Consider the following 16,393-nt stretch of genomic DNA (forward strand, 5'->3'; position numbering starts at 1 on the left):
TTTGTTATGCAGGATCTTTCTATATTCTTTGATTTTAATTGGATCCTGTAAATTTGTTTTATTAAATCTCAAAACTTCATTATTTCTGTTTCCCTTTCTATATATTTTAGGTAGTGCTTGTTTTAATATGCAATTCAATAGAAAATGATCTAAATCAATGTTTGGACCTCTCTTTGTCTTCACATCCTCAATTAGTTCGCATCTGTCGTTATTTATCAGTACATGGTCAATTTGATTTAATATTGTTTTGTCTGGTGACATCCACGTACTTTTGTGGATCCTCTTATGTTGAAATTGTGTACTCATTATCTTCAGATTGTTCATTATTGCTAGTTCACATAGTAGTTGTCCATTGTTATTAGTTTTCTCATGTAGAGTTTGTCTTGTTACAGTCCTGTACATGGGTTCTTTCCCTAATCGTGCATTCAAATCCCCTACTATTATTAGGGTATCATTTTTGGGTGTTGAGTCAATTACATCTTGTAAATTATCATAAAATTTTTCTTTCAATTCAATATCTTTATCTTCTGTTGGTGCATAGGTATTTATAATTGTTGTCATATTGTACTTTCCTTTAATTCTTAACTTACAAATTCTTTCGTTATATGGTGTAAAATCTACAATATGTTTTTGAATTATTTTCTTGCATATGAAACCCATTCCAGCTAGGCCTGTTCTATTTTGTGGCCTGCTATAAAAAAATATTGTATCTTTGCCCTGTATAAATCCATTTCCTGGCCATCTTGTTTCTTGGATTGCTACAATTTCGTTTTTGGTTTTATTAATTTCGTTTGTTAATTCTTGCAGTTTACCTGGTTGTAATAAAGTGTTGACGTTTCATGACCTAATATGTATTTTCGTGTACCTTTTCCATTGCTTTGGTCTTGTTCCAGTGATCAGTCCGTCATAGTACAAGAGTGTAATTTAAAGTGCATTGTCAACTCGGCTCGTGAACTTGTGGATTGGGAGAGCTGCAGTAGATTTTGGTACATATAAATTTCACTTCTTGATACCATTACTAATAAATATAGGACAAAAATAAATGCACTACATATCGAAAAACCAAAACTTCCTGACTTAGTTGGGAGATGTCTGTGGCATCATTTGCTAATCGCTAAAAAAAAAACTAATACCATCGATTTCAGTCTGAATTTCTGATCAGCAGACACTCAACTTGCAATTTACCAGTGAATTCTGAATTGTCTTAGAATTACCTTTCAACAGTGGCATGTTCCAAATGATTTTTGAGAGGCTCATTTAGATTAATCGTGAACTGTAGCAACCCACGAAATACACCAGGGTTCTATGAATCGTTTTTTCATCATGTCCCCTAAGGGAAAGTTCATATTGGCCACAAAATTTGATACAATCAATATTTTTTAAAATAATTTCACCATTTTTTCTCACTTCTTCGTTACGTTTGAGAATGTTTGTTCTGTTTGCTTCACTTAATTGCGCAGCAATATTAGTTTCGCCTAACATAGCCAATGAAACAACATTTTTCAGGTGAGACAGCGAAGATTCGTGCTTTTTAATTTTTAGGGGCAAATGTCCTAAATTTGTCACACCACCCATAGTCCATGCAGTATCACCACCAAAGAGGAGGCAATGAAAACAAAATACAGCATTTTTTTTGTTCACATCCACATAACCACAAATGCTTAGCGTAAATTTCATTGTTAAACTTCCTTACATATTCACTACTTCAGCTGGATGAAACTTGAGGAAGATTTAAGTCTGGTAATGCACGACCCTTTAATTTCACTTCAGTCATCTCCGCAAGGGAAAGTTGAGAAGAATAAAATTAATATTCTGTAATTCACACACACTCATGCTTGCAAATTTGCACTGGTTAAGTTACGGTACTATGACGTCACACCAAAGCAACACTCAGATATACTGATGGTCAACAATTTTCTAAAACTGGAAAGGAAATCTCTTTCGTATTTTACGTGCTATATCAAAAGGATTCTACTCGTGCAATCATTTTGAGTTAAGGCAAATATTAAGTTCTGCTGGAGGCTGGATATATATGTACGTAATAATAAGTCATAAGAGAATATTAATTTCATTATATTAACTCGATAAGATTCTACAACAATAAGTATGTGAAAAGAAAATAAAAATTTTGTCATTAAGTTTCAAGGGAATAGAGAATCCATTTGACGCAGCATTATAATAGTGGTGTGGGAGGGGAGGAAAGATCTCTCCTTGTAGCCTGGCTCTGCAAGCCACTGCAGCGAAATTTGAGTTTTAAACAGCAGCAGTTTCCCTCTGCTTCCCTTCACCTTTCTACCCCTCTGACCAAGCAAGACACACTCGCTTACGAGCTGTCCCACCCTGCAGATCCCAGGATGACTTTGAATGCAATGTCAATTCCAATACAGGCAACGCGCAAAAAGATTATTCATAAGATAACAGTACATATTCCCGGCCAGATGAAATATAAAGCAATTTACCAATAAAAGCTGTAACAATTCTTCTACAAATTAAAATAAATATTATTTTTATTTTCCTGTCAAAGCAGGGAGTGCTGCAGCTCCGCAGCTCTTATGGACGAGCCGCCCCTGACTGTACCACATCGAGATGTGTAATGGTTACTGATCAATCGTCAACACATTCACTTCTTGCATGATGGCGCTCCTGCACACTTCACACTTAAATTTTAACCAAAGGTCCCAGGTTCGATACCCTGCCCCAGATCAATTTTTCCGTCGAAATTATTCGGTATATATCATGCCGCAAAGTGTACCAATCTGGGAGACATGGATCCAGCACTCCAAATGTGTAATTGCACACCCACGTGCCAGATACACCTATTGACCATGTTGGAGCGTAATGTAAGTACATTGAATATTTTAATCATATGTACTTAAATGTTTTTGAACGTGACATTCATTTTACCATACACAGAACCAACATAAGTTCATTGAATAGTTTAATTAGTTTCATTTCTGATGTACTTAAATGTTTTGGAACGTGACATTCATTTTTTAATAATTTTTTTTATGATCCGCGGTTGCTCATGCTCTAACAAATATTACTTTGCTGTTATTGTTTCCTTGTTGTGATTATCACGATAGCGTTATTAATAATGTGATTCATAAATCTAATGCATGATTCTTATCAAAGTGCACATCATTAATTACATTAATCAGTGCATCACATTCAGTTTTTTTTTTTAATCATTTAACTAGATTGTGGGCTTATTTTCATTTAATTGTTGTAATTACATGACGTTCCTGCGCTCATAATTTGCCCATACTATTCGTTTCCCATGTTTCTTAAAATAATATTTATGTACCTAATTTCATTTTAATTTATTTTATTTACATAAACAATGATGCAGAACCGAGAGAGTTTGAGACTCGCATTGAGGAGGTCACGGGTTCAAATTCCGTAGCCGACCAGAAAGACAAACTGCCAGATTGGAAATTTACATGTCATGATTCTTCATAACCTCAATTACCAATACGATAAACATTAATCAAAATCTATAATTAGTTACATGAACACAAGCCATCTATGCAAAAGGATGAGACAGGTTGACTTTCATGACAACAGTTTCAGAGGTTCAAAAAATGCCGTTTAACATGTTTGTTTCATGTGCTCATTTAATAACTGGGGGCTTAGCTCAATTGGTAGAGTGTTCGCTTAGGAAGTGTGAGACTCCGGGATCAATACCCGGCGCCCCCAAAAGTTTTTATTTTATCGACAGAATTACTCTGAAGATAAAAAGTTCCAGAGATTCAAGAATGCCGTTTAACATGTTTGTTTCATGTGCTCATTTAATAACTGGGGGCGTAGCTCAATTGGTAGAGTGTTTGTTTAGCAAGTGTGAGGTTCCGGGATCGATAACCAGTGCTCCCAAAAGTTTTTATTTTATCGATAGAATTACTCTGATAAACGATGTAAATCCTTGCATCACATTCCTGTTTTTTTTTTTTTTTTTTTTTACTAGATTGTAGGCCTATTTTCATTTAATCCATGATTGCTCGCGGTCCATTTAACTAGATAGTATTTTCATTTAATTGTTGTGTGTTAATCAACGATTGCTCATGCTTCAACAAATATTAGTTTATGTATTAATTATTTTCACAGATGGCAGCTGGGGTAAAGGCACCTCTGCATAAAAACACACCAGCTGGGTTGGAGATGCCTCTCCATAACCACGTACATTCATTGAATATGTTAATTGTAATTAAATGTTTTTGAACGTGATATTCATTTTTTTAATAATTTTTTTTATGATCGACGGTTGCTCATGCTCTAACAAATGTTACTTTACTGTTATTATTTCATTGTTGTGATTATCACGATAGCGTTATTAATAATGTGATGCATAAATCTAACGCATGATTCTTATCAAAGTGCACATCATTAATTACATTAATCAGTGCATCACATTCAGTTCTTTTTTTATCATTTAACTAGATTGTGGGCTTATTTTCATTTAATTGTTGTAATTACATGACGTTCCTGCGCTCATAATTTACCCATACTATTCGTTTCCCATGTTTCTTAAAATAATATTTATGTACACTTAGCGGCAAAAAGAATGGGCCGACTCTTGGTCGATAGAAATGCTAAGATCTATCGCGCGGTTCACTCGTGTAAATGTAACCCAGTGCAAGGCATTGCTGTGGTGTCTCTTCATTGAAAGTCGTCCGTCTTTAATGTAGTAAACCTTACGAGCAGTGTGTGGCCCAGTGGTAAGAAGTGTGACATCTGTGCCAGAGGTTGTGAGTTCGCCTACTGGTACGGTAAAATTATTTTTTTTATTTTAACTTTTACTTTATTGGTTTAAATGTGAAATGGCATTTATTAACAAACTTCGTTATGCCTGCCTTGTAAAAATATTATTGCCCATCACCTATGGGCTGTTAATAGGTGATACCTGGTCTGTATAAAGAAAAATACTTGTTTCACATCCTAAAAAAACGGACGCATATCAAACACAATTAAATAATTAAATTAACAAAAACAAACAATTAATATATTAACAAAACAAGGCTGTGGTGGGGACAAACCACCTGCGTCAACATCTGCCCTCATTCTGAGCTGCATGGAGTCCACAAGATTATGGAACAGGTCTAAATTCTTGGCCATCTTTTCCCTTGCATCTAGAACTCTGTCCTACAATTCCTCAGGTGTCCGAACGGGTGGTTGTTCTGCCCAATTAGAGCGTAGGATCCTTTTGACTGCAGCCCACAAATTTTGAAACGGATTCATATCTGGTGAATTTGGAGGCCAGTCGACAGGGTCGACATCACGCCTCCTCGTAAACCATCTTTGAATCCGGTTGGCGGTGTGTATCGGATGATTGTCCTGCTGGAAGAAAAGAGTTCCTTCTGGATATCGTTTTCGGGCAGAAGGGATCATTGCATTTGCCAAAATGTGCTCGTAGACTTCTGCCGTAAACAGACTGTGGATGCGTTCCAGAAGTCCTGCCCCATCGTATGACATCCACCCCCAACACACGACCCTCACGCGAAGCATATCTGTGGTCATTCATACAATAAACTAGGGCAGTACTATCGTTCCTATTGGAGACAATTACCTCATCGGAGAAAATGACATTTCTCCAATCAAAGTCCTGTCGGAGAGTAGCATACACAGAATGTTACTGGAGACAATTACCTGGTCGGAGAAAATGACATTTCTCCAATCGAAGTCCTGTCGGAGAGTAGCATACGCAGAATAACCTATGCGAACCAGGGCAATGAGTTATTGTTTCTGTGCCATCTTCAAGCGTAATGACGAGACAGAACGTTATATTAACAGATAGCAGTATTGCTTGAAAGAGAGAGGGAGGTTTATTATTATTATTAGAGTTTGGGCATATTCTAAGAGATATCACCACATAATTATAGCTTTGCGAGACACATATGATGGCAAATTTGTAATAAAAAAAAAAGAAGATTGGGGGAGATTGGAACTTGAGCTACTACTACTAACTTATTCAATATACCAATGCCGTAACAACTTACACTACTGCAACTGTTTATATTAGTTAGGCATAATACGTGGTTTTCCTGTTCATATTCGCTCTGTTCAATTTTGTATTTATCAATTTTATTACTATTTCACTCTTCAAGGGCCCTGATGTGTCTGGAATCAACCCGCCATTCGATTTTATTACATATTTTAGCCTCTTAAGCAAAATACAGCAAATTTAAATGGTTTAATTATGTGTTACCTAGTGAACTATGGCGTTGACGAGAATGGCATGCACAATGTATGTCTCTGGAACTTAGAAATTGTTGGCCGGCCCATTCTTTTTGCCACTAAGTTTACCTAATTTCATTTTAATTTATTTTATTTACATAAACAATGATGCAGAACCGAGAGAGTTTGAGACTCGCATTGAGGAGGTCACGGGTTCAAATTCCGTGGCCGACCATAAAGACAACTGCCAGATTGGAAATTTACATGTCATGATTCATCACAACCTCAATTACCAATACGATAAACATTAATCAAAATCTATAATTAGTTACATGAACACAAGCCATCTATGCAGAAGGATGAGACAGGTTGACTTTCATGACAACAGTTCCAGAGATTCAAAGAATGCCATTTAACATGTTTGTTTCATGTGCTCATTTAATAACTGGGGGCGTAGCTCAATTGGTAGAGCATTTGCGTAGCAAGTGTGAGGTTCCGGGATCGATACCCAGCGCCCCCAAAAGTTTTTATTTTATCGATAGAATTACTCTGATAAACAGTTCCAGAGATTCAAGAATGCCGTTTAACATGTTTGTTTCATGTGCTCATTTAATAACTGGGGGCGTAGCTCAATTGGTAGAGTGTTTGCTTAGCAAGTGTGAGGTTCCGGGATCGATACCCGCTGCCCCCAGAAGTTTTTATTTTATCAATAGAATTACTCTGATAAACAATGTAAATCCATGCATCACATCCCCCCCCCTTTTTTTACTAGATTGTAGGCCTATTTTCATTTAATCCATGATCGCTCGTGCTCCATTTAACTAGATAGTATTTTCATTTAATTGTTGTGTGTTAATCAACGATTGCTCACGCTTCAACAAATATCACTTTATGTATTAATTATTTTCACAGATGCCAGCCGGGGTAGAGACACCTCCGAACAACACACCAGTGGAGATGCCTTTCCATAACCACGTACGTTCATTGAATATGTTAATCGTACTTAAATGTTTTTGAACATGATATTCATTTTTTTTTTTTTTTATTTTTTTATGATCCGCGGTTGCTCATGCTCTAACAAATGTTACTTTACTGTTATTATTTCATTGTTGTGATTATCACGATAGCGTTATTAATAATGTGATGCATAAATCTAACGCATGATTCTTATCAAAGTGGACATCATTAATTACATTAATCAGTGCATCACATTCAGTTTTTTTTTTTTTTTTTAATCATTTAACTAGATTGTGGGCTTATTTTTATTTAATTGATGTAATTACATGACGTTCCTGCGCTCATAATTTACCCATGCTATTCGTTTCCCATGTTTCTTAAAATAATATTTATGTACCTAATTTCATTTTAATTTATTTTATTTACATAAACAATGATGCAGAACCGAGAGAGTTTGAGACTCGCATTGAGGTCACGGGTTCAAATTCCGTGGCAGACCATAAAGACAACTGCCAGATTGGAAATTTACATGTCATGATTCATCACAACCTCAATTACCAATATGATAAACATTAATCAAAATCTATAATTAGTTACATGAACTGAAGCCATCTATGCAGAATGATTAGACAGGTTGACTTTCATGACAACAGTTCCAGAGATTCAAAGAATGCCGTTTAACATGTTTGTTTCATGTGCACATTTAATAACTGGGGGCGTAGCTCAATTAGTAGAGCATTCACTTAGCAAGTGTGAGGTTCCGGGATCGATACCCAGCACCCCCAAAAGTTTTTATTTTATCGATAGAATTACTCTGATAAATGATGTAAATCCATGCATCACATTCTTGTTTTTTACTAGATTGTAGGCCTATTTTCATTTAATCCATGATCGCTCGTGCTCCATTTAACTAGATAGTATTTTCATTTAATTGTTGTGTGTTAATCAACGATTGCTCATGCTTCAACAAATATCACTTTATGTATTAATTATTTTCACAGATGCCAGCCGGGGTAGAGACACCTCCGAACAACAACACACCAGTGGAGATGCCTTTCCATAACCACGTACGTTCATTGAATATGTTAATGGTACTTACATGTATATTTGCGCACCCACATGCCAGATACACCTATTGACCATGTTGGAGCGTAATGTAAGTACATTGAATTTTTTAATCATCTAAGTCTCATATTTATTGTTTCATTAATGTACTTGTATCCATGTATCTGCTTACCATACACAAACCAACATAAGTTCGTTGAATAATTTAATTAGTTTCATTTCTGATGTACTTAAATGTTTTTGAACGTGACATTCATTTTACCATACACAGAACCAACATAAGTTCATTGAATAGTTTAATTAGTTTCATTTCTGATGTACTTAAATGTTTTTGAACGTGACATTCATTTTTTAATAATTTTTTTTTATGATCGACGGTTGCTCATGCTCTAACAAATGTTACTTTACTGTTATTATTTCATTGTTGTGATTATCACGATAGCGTTATTAATAATGTGATGCATAAATCTAACGCATGATTCTTATCAAAGTGCACATCGTTAATTACATTAATCAGTGCATCACATTCAGGTTTTTTTTTTTTTTTTTTTTAATCATTTAACTAGATTGTGGGCTTATTTTCATTTAATTGTTGTAATTACATGACGTTCCTGCGCTCATAATTTACCCATACTATTCGTTTCCCACGTTTCTTAAAATAATATTTATGTACCTAATTTCATTTTAATTTATTTTATTTACATAAACAATGATGCAGAACCGAGAGAGTTTGAGACTCGCATTGAGGAGGTCACGGGTTCAAATTCCGTAGCCGACCAGAAAGACAACTGCCAGATTGGTTTGACAAGGTTCTAACTGCAAAAACCATTATTCTGAGAAAATTGAGTTTAAAGTTTCATTATACTATAACTTTTTTATTTATGAATATTTTTCGAAATAATTTTATATACCTTCTTAGATATCAATGGAAAGTAGTTTTAATGCGTTCTCTTTAAAAAATATCTTTTTAAATCGTAGAATCTGAGGTAGCGAAAATGCAGTTAGAACCTTGTCAAACTAACTTTTAATCACTATTCAAAAAATAATATGTTAGTTACAACCCCAGATTATAGGGACAAAAAAATTAAAACAGCGTAAATCTATGTTGAAGAAAGAACATTATGGTATCAACTATAAAATAATATTGGATTGTGACACTATTTCAAACAAAAATGTATTTAGTCTATACTAAGTGGGTTGCTGAGTAGTAACTTGTCTTGCAGAGCCATGAAAGGGATAGCTGCTTTCATGTCCTTTTTCAAATCTGAGAGTTCAATCTTCTTATTTTGGATTTTTGGTTTGATATTCAAAATACGTATTGATGCTGTGGAACAGGCTTCAACACTCCTCTGTGTTCATTAAAATTGATATTAGCAACTTCTTTTGTTCATCTGTCTCATGGGTTAATTTGTATTTGATTTCATGATAAGGCCTAAGTTATGTTTTGTGAACTTCACAGTAGCTAGTTGGGAGAATAGAACAGTCTTGTAGGCCCTAATTTAATAGCTTTTCAGTTGCTGAAAAATCCTTGATATCTTCTGCTCTCATTTGTATTACCCGATAAGAGTTACGACGATTCACTTGCTTTAACAGTCTTAATATATCTATTGAAGAGTAGCAGACTGTAGAAAATAACAGGTTCTATGAAGCTCTACTTGTTCTTTGTGAATATTTTTTGGCTACATTTATATTTGCATATTGCCTGACATTTTTGGTATATTTACAGTTTCTTATGAAACAGATTTTCCTCTCCTCTACGATTAACATAGTCTACACCTTACCTTCCTGATGTGCTTTCTTCTGCATATTACATTTCCACGATACTGGTTTTCCCATAACCTTCCGTACATTCTTGTTCTTTGGTGTATTTTGAGGTGGTTCATGATTTGTATTAGTTTCAATTCCAACTGTACTCCTTTTCTCTACTTCATTTTCATCAACATCCGTTTTAAAACTGTTTGTTGTAATGTTACTTTTATATTCTGCTGTTGCTGTCGCACAATAAATATTCACGTTCGATGGTTGAGGAATAGATCTTCACATAATGTAGGAAATTTTAGTTTTTTATGTCATGATGTCTTTTTTACTTTCTTCCTCTAATGTTTAAAACATTATAAGTTACTTACTTTATAGGCCCACAGAATTTCTGAGTTTTATGTTCCTGTTAGTTAAGAAGTAACACATTTATAACAGTAACAGAAAATAGTAATCAAAATAATTTATTGAGCTCACTGTGTATACAACATTTTAAATAACACTATTATAATATTATGTGATATGGTAAAAAGGGCTCATAATTAAGGTTACTCTAAAAGAAAACTAATTCCGGAATGTGGTATGTGACAATAATGTCTAATGGATAACTATGACACTCATACAAATTTAATTCTTGCGAATATTGTTAACTGGTTCGATTTTTTGGACACACTGTAGTTACAGAAATAATTCAATTTATTACGTAACAGTATTTTCATCACTACTGGTTGGTCTCGGTAGAAGTAGGTGGGGCGAAATCATATGAATCACTTTTCGAGAAAATATCTTGTTCGGATTTATTTTCACTTCAGGAAAAATTATTTATATGAGTATCCAACAATGAGTAGACAACCAAGAACGTTTCAGTAACAGGAATGCGCTTTTAAACCACCAACACTGCAGAACAAAAGCATGAGCTATGCTTTTGTAGTTACAACCTTGTCAAATTAAAAAAATAACCAATTTCATTGCAGATAGAACTATGGCACAGTACTAATTTCTTTGTTTGTCAACAGATAACAATAAAAGTCAGTTTCCTATAAAGATCTGATTGAATGAAAGGTTATGAGTACACAATCTCAATTCCACCGATTTTGTCAGTTAGAACCTTGTCAAACCAAGCTCGCAAACTGCCAGATTGGAAATTTACATGTCATGATTCTTCATAACCTCAATTATCAATACGATAAACATTAATCAAAATCTATAATTAGTTACATTAACACAAGCCATCTATGCAAAAGGATGAGACAGGTTGACTTTCATGACAACAGTTCCAGAGGTTCAAAAAATGCCGTTTAACATGTTTGTTTCATGTGCTCATTTAATAACCGGGGGCGTAGCTCAATTGGTAGAGCGTTCGCTTAGCAAATGTGAGGTTCCGGGATCGATACCCAGCACCCCCAAAAGTTTTTATTTTATCGATAGAATTACTCTGATAAACAGTTCCAGAGATTCAAGAATGCCGTTTAACATGTTTGTTTCATGTGCTCATTTAATAACTGGGGGCGTAGCTCAATTGGTAGAGTGTTTGCTTAGCAAGTGCGAGGTTCCGGGATCGATACCCGCCGCCCCCAGAAGTTTTTATTTTATCGATAGAATTACTCTGATAAACTATGTAAATCCAAGCATCACATTCCCCCCCCCCCTTTTTTTACTAGATTGTAGGCCTATTTTCATTTAATCCATGATCGCTCGTGCTCCATTTAACTAGATAGTATTTTCATTTAATTGTTGTGTGTTAATCAACGATTGCTCACGCTTCAACAAATATCACTTTATGTATTAATTATTTTCACAGATGCCAGCCGGGGTAGAGACACCTCCGAACAACAACACACCAGTGGAGATGCCTTTCCATAACCACGTACGTTCATTGAATATGTTAATCGTACTTAAATGTTTTTGAACATGATATTCATTTTTTATGATCCGCGGTTGCTCATGCTCTAACAAATGTTACTTTACTGTTATTATTTCATTGTTGTGATTATCACGATAGCGTTATTAATAATGTGATCCATAAATCTAACGCATGATTCTTATCAAAGTGCACATCATTAATTACATTAATCAGTGCATCACATTCAGTTTTTTTTTTTTTACTAGATTGTGGGCTTATTTTCATTTAATTGTTGTAATTGCATGACGTTCCTGCACTCATAATTTACCCATACTATTCGTTTCCCACGTTTCTTAAAATAATATTTATGTACCTAATTTCATTTTAATTTATTTTATTTACATAAACAATGATGCAGAACCGAGAGAGTTTGAGACTCGCATTGAGGAGGTCACTGGTTCAAATTCCGTGGCCGACCATAAAGACAACTGCCAGATTGGAAATTTACATGTCATGATTCATCACCACCTCAATTACCAATACGATAAACATTAAACATTCGTCTTAATCATTTACCTTGATTATATATGTTCTATGACACTCCTATCTGATTTTTGTTAATCAACGATTGCTCACACTGTAACGAATTTTACTTTGTGTTATTAATTACGTTTACAGATGTCAACTAATTTATTTTACGTAATGACTTGCTGTTTTCACAGATGCTCCAGTGTGAGAGACTGTTCCCCACACACGTGGAGATGGAGGGAAGAATGAAGCCACGAATGACAATGGAGGAAGAGGGGAGGGAACAGGTGTGCTCTTGCATTGCATGTAGAACAGTTACCATCGAATAAAAAACAACCAATGAATATAACGAGTTATTATTTCGAAAGTGAAATCACATTCCTTGTCACTGAGCAAGAAACCTGTCCTTATTCTCATCTTGGGGGACTTAGGATCGAGGTAAAAGAAAAGAGTAATAAAAGCAAATAATGTGTATATATTGATTACAATGCAGCAAATACATTATGAACATAAAAACATGAACAGTGTGCAAATATATGACCTTGCAAAATACAAGTATTTTATATAAGTAGGCTATATTGAAAGCGCTAGTCACATTATGATTGTAACTATGTCCTAATGTTTTTTATTTGTATAATTTATTCATTAATTTAATAAACTAAGACAGTTATTGAAGGATTTTATCAATTATTTTATATTATATTATTTTGGCTGAAAAAGGGTATCTGTCGGATACAGGGGGGAGAGCCATTAATCCTTCCCATTGAAGGCTGTAAGGAACCAACCTGGACAAATACCCAATGTCCCATCCCTACCTTCCCGTGGTGCAGCTGTTAGTAAGCATAATTTTACAAGCTGAACTAAAGGGAGGGGCTACTCATCAATTAACACTGGTCAGCTTGATGAGTTAATGACTGAATTTGGTATAATTTTCCTCTAACCAATACCTAATTCCCTCTTTACCCTTTCCTATCCAGTCCTCTGACCCTGACGGCATTAGAGCATTCGAGGCCTAGGGGTTCATTTCCCTTTCCTTCCTCCTCTTTCTACTTTTCTGTTCCTAGTGCTGACCTGCTATGGCACTAAAATCGTCCTCCAGTGGCTTAAGGAGGGAAAGCTGGTGATCAACAAGATCTCCCAGCTAGGTCCAATGGACCCGTCGACCAACAGCAGGTGTGGTCCTCCAGACATTCTGGGGGTTGTGTGTGAATGAAGTAGCCACCAAAACGTTAAAATATGGTGTTCACTTAAATCGGCTACAATTTGCCATTTTTCACTCCAATATGAAATGAGTACCATTAAGGTAAAATTATCCGGAGATAAAATAGTCCCCCAATCGGATCTCCGGGCGGGAACTACTTTAATGGTACAGAATCAACTAAACATCTTACAATGGAATGCTGGCGGTATAACATCAGCCAAGAAGACTGAACTAGCCAATATACTCTCAGATAATAATATAGATATCTTCCTTATTCAAGAAGCAAACCTTAATGCTGACCAATTAAAATATTTTAATTTTAAAGGTTTTAATATGAAACTGTTACCCAAAGGTAGACAGATCAGTAGTGGAATTCTCGCAGGTACATCAAAGAAATTAATTACAAATTTTCAAATCATAAAAGAAATGGATAATCAAGACAAATTAGAACTAATAAAAATTGAAGTATGGAAAAATCAGCAACATTTCAAAATCTACAGTGCCTATAACCCACCTAATAATCCCCTTGATCTAACTTTGTTTGATATACAACCTAAAACTATCATAATTGGTGACTTTAACGCCCACTCCCAACTTTGGGGCTACGATAATGTAAACCAACCTGGAAAAATGATCATGGACCTCCTAAATACTACAACCGCAGAACTTGTCTACAGGAAAGAAGATTCCCCTACTTTCATTCATTATTCTGGTTCTGGTACAAATCCAGACTTATTACTAGTAACATCAGATATACATCACGAAACCAAGAAAAAAATAATTGAAGATCCTGGATCTGGCCATAGAGTCATCATTGCTTCTATTCATCTCCACCAAAACCGAAGAAAAGAACCCTACAATAACAAAACAACATGGAACTTTAAGAAAGCGAATTGGAAACTATTTACAACAGAACTCGACGAACACCTCAAGATCAACACACCACTAATGGAAAATACAAACTCAGATAGATTGAACAAATATTTCTGTGAATCTATTCTTAAAATTGCCAAAAAGCACATTCCACGAGGCAAACCAAAAAAATACACCCCATTCTGGACAGAAAACCTGAATTTATTGAAACAAGATAGAAATAAAGCAAGAACCAAAGCAGAACATAGCAAAACACCAGAAGATACTCAAGATGGGAGGAAGAAGACTGCCATTCTTAAAAAAGCAATCATAACAGCAAAAAAGAAATGTTTCAATAAATTTATTGAAAATGTTAATTACAGAACCGATAGTGCTAAAACATATAACTTTCTGAAAAATATTTCCAATACACAGGAAAATACTAGCCAACCTATTATTCATAATAACAAAACGCTAACAGATAGTAGAGATATAGCAAACGCATTTAATAAACACTACTCAAACTCTCACAGATTACATCCCAATACCAAATAAACTGACAAATTTATCAAAAGAGAATTACATAAAAATAATAAAAACAATATTACTAGTACAAAACCTGAAATATTTCATCAAAATTTTACTTCCAAAGAATTAACTAAAGCTTTACAAAATTTAAAAACCAAGAAATCTCCTGGCCCCGATAACATTCATTCCGAATTTTTTAAACATCTGGGGGGAAAAGCCAAGTCTGTACTTTTATCCATTTTCAATTTATCATGGAACACCTCAGTTCCTGCAGCTTGGAAAAAAGCAATCATTGTACCAATTCACAAAAAAGGGAAACCTGCTCATGATGTTAATAGTTATCGACCAATAGCACTATTAAGCATGATAGCAAAAACCATGGAGTCCATGATCTCCAACAGATTAACTTGGTATTTAGAATCCCAAAATCTTTTATCACCAAGACAAGCCGGCTTTTGACAACTACACTCTACCAATGAACAAGTCATACGCCTCGGCAAAGAAATAAAAGTCAGTTTTAACAAGAAAGAAGATACCTTGGCAATATTTATTGACTTTCAGCTAGCATATGACTCTGGAGAAATAAATTATTACTAAAACTCCAGAAATTAGGTATCTCCAGCAATATGTTCAGATGGATATCAGAATTCCTTAGTCAACGATTCATTGCCACTAAATTCAATAACTCACTTTCTAGTTACAGACAAACATATCGAGGTCTACCTCAGGGCGCTGTCCTCAGCGCAACTTTATTCAATATTTATATAAATGACTTACCCTCCCTCCTAGAGGAATCAAACATGAAAACAGCACTATTTGCAGATGATATAGTTTTGTGGACTTCTGGATCTTACAGACATAGAGACAAAATTCAAAATTCTGCTCTTAAAGCTCTAAATCAACTACTTGAATGGAATACATCAAATTTGATGACACTCAATTTAAACAAAAGTAACTACCAAATATTTTCACTTGGTAAAAAAGAAAGAGAATTCAATATCCAGACAAACACCTTCCTAGGATTTATGAATCCAAATATCTTGGAGTTATTTTCGACAGTAAGTTAACATGGGGCAGCCATTTTAAATATATTTCTGAAAAAGCTCGTAAAAGATTCTCCCTTCTGAAAAGACTAGCAATGGGGATACTCTAGAAATACTTTGAACACTACATACAAAATGTTTATACAGCCAGTGCTGACATACTGCGGAGAAATTTTAATTACTTCACCTTTCATAAACGAAATAGAATATGTTCAAAACCAAGCTCTCAGACTCATTACTGGTGGAATCAAAACAACTCCAATAGATTCTATGAGATTCCTCACTAATATTAACAGCATCAAAATGACAATAGAAGAAAAAGCACTGATTCAATATGAAAAACTTATTAGATTACCAGGAAACAATTGGCATTCATACAGTCCTCTCTGTAGATTGAAAACTCAAAAAAGTTTCACATCCATTATTCAAGAATTAAAACAGAAAATCAATATC

The 16,393-nt window shown here is 34.8% G+C and overlaps 1 protein-coding gene across 2 annotated transcripts; it reads left to right on the forward strand.

The window, feature by feature from the left end:
• The first annotated feature begins 992 nt into the window (after positions 1-992).
• LOC138715479 (uncharacterized) lies at positions 993-12,991 on the forward strand. 2 transcript variants are annotated; one of them, XM_069848421.1, is made up of 6 exons: positions 993-2,840; positions 4,102-4,173; positions 7,081-7,143; positions 8,127-8,192; positions 11,747-11,812; positions 12,511-12,991. In XM_069848421.1, exons 1-6 carry the CDS (start codon positions 2,766-2,768, stop codon positions 12,643-12,645), a joined length of 477 nt encoding a protein of 158 aa, XP_069704522.1. In that variant the 5' UTR covers positions 993-2,765; the 3' UTR covers positions 12,646-12,991. The 2 variants fall into 2 exon arrangements, 1 of the variants encoding a protein (XP_069704522.1); XR_011336366.1 differs by lacking the exons at positions 993-2,840; positions 4,102-4,173 and having other exon boundaries at positions 4,180-7,143; positions 8,127-8,281; positions 12,511-12,665.
• The last annotated feature ends 3,402 nt before the right edge of the window (positions 12,992-16,393 follow it).

Source organism: Periplaneta americana, chromosome 15 (genome assembly GCF_040183065.1).
Source record: "Periplaneta americana isolate PAMFEO1 chromosome 15, P.americana_PAMFEO1_priV1, whole genome shotgun sequence".
Taxonomy (NCBI): Eukaryota; Metazoa; Arthropoda; class Insecta; order Blattodea; family Blattidae; genus Periplaneta; species Periplaneta americana.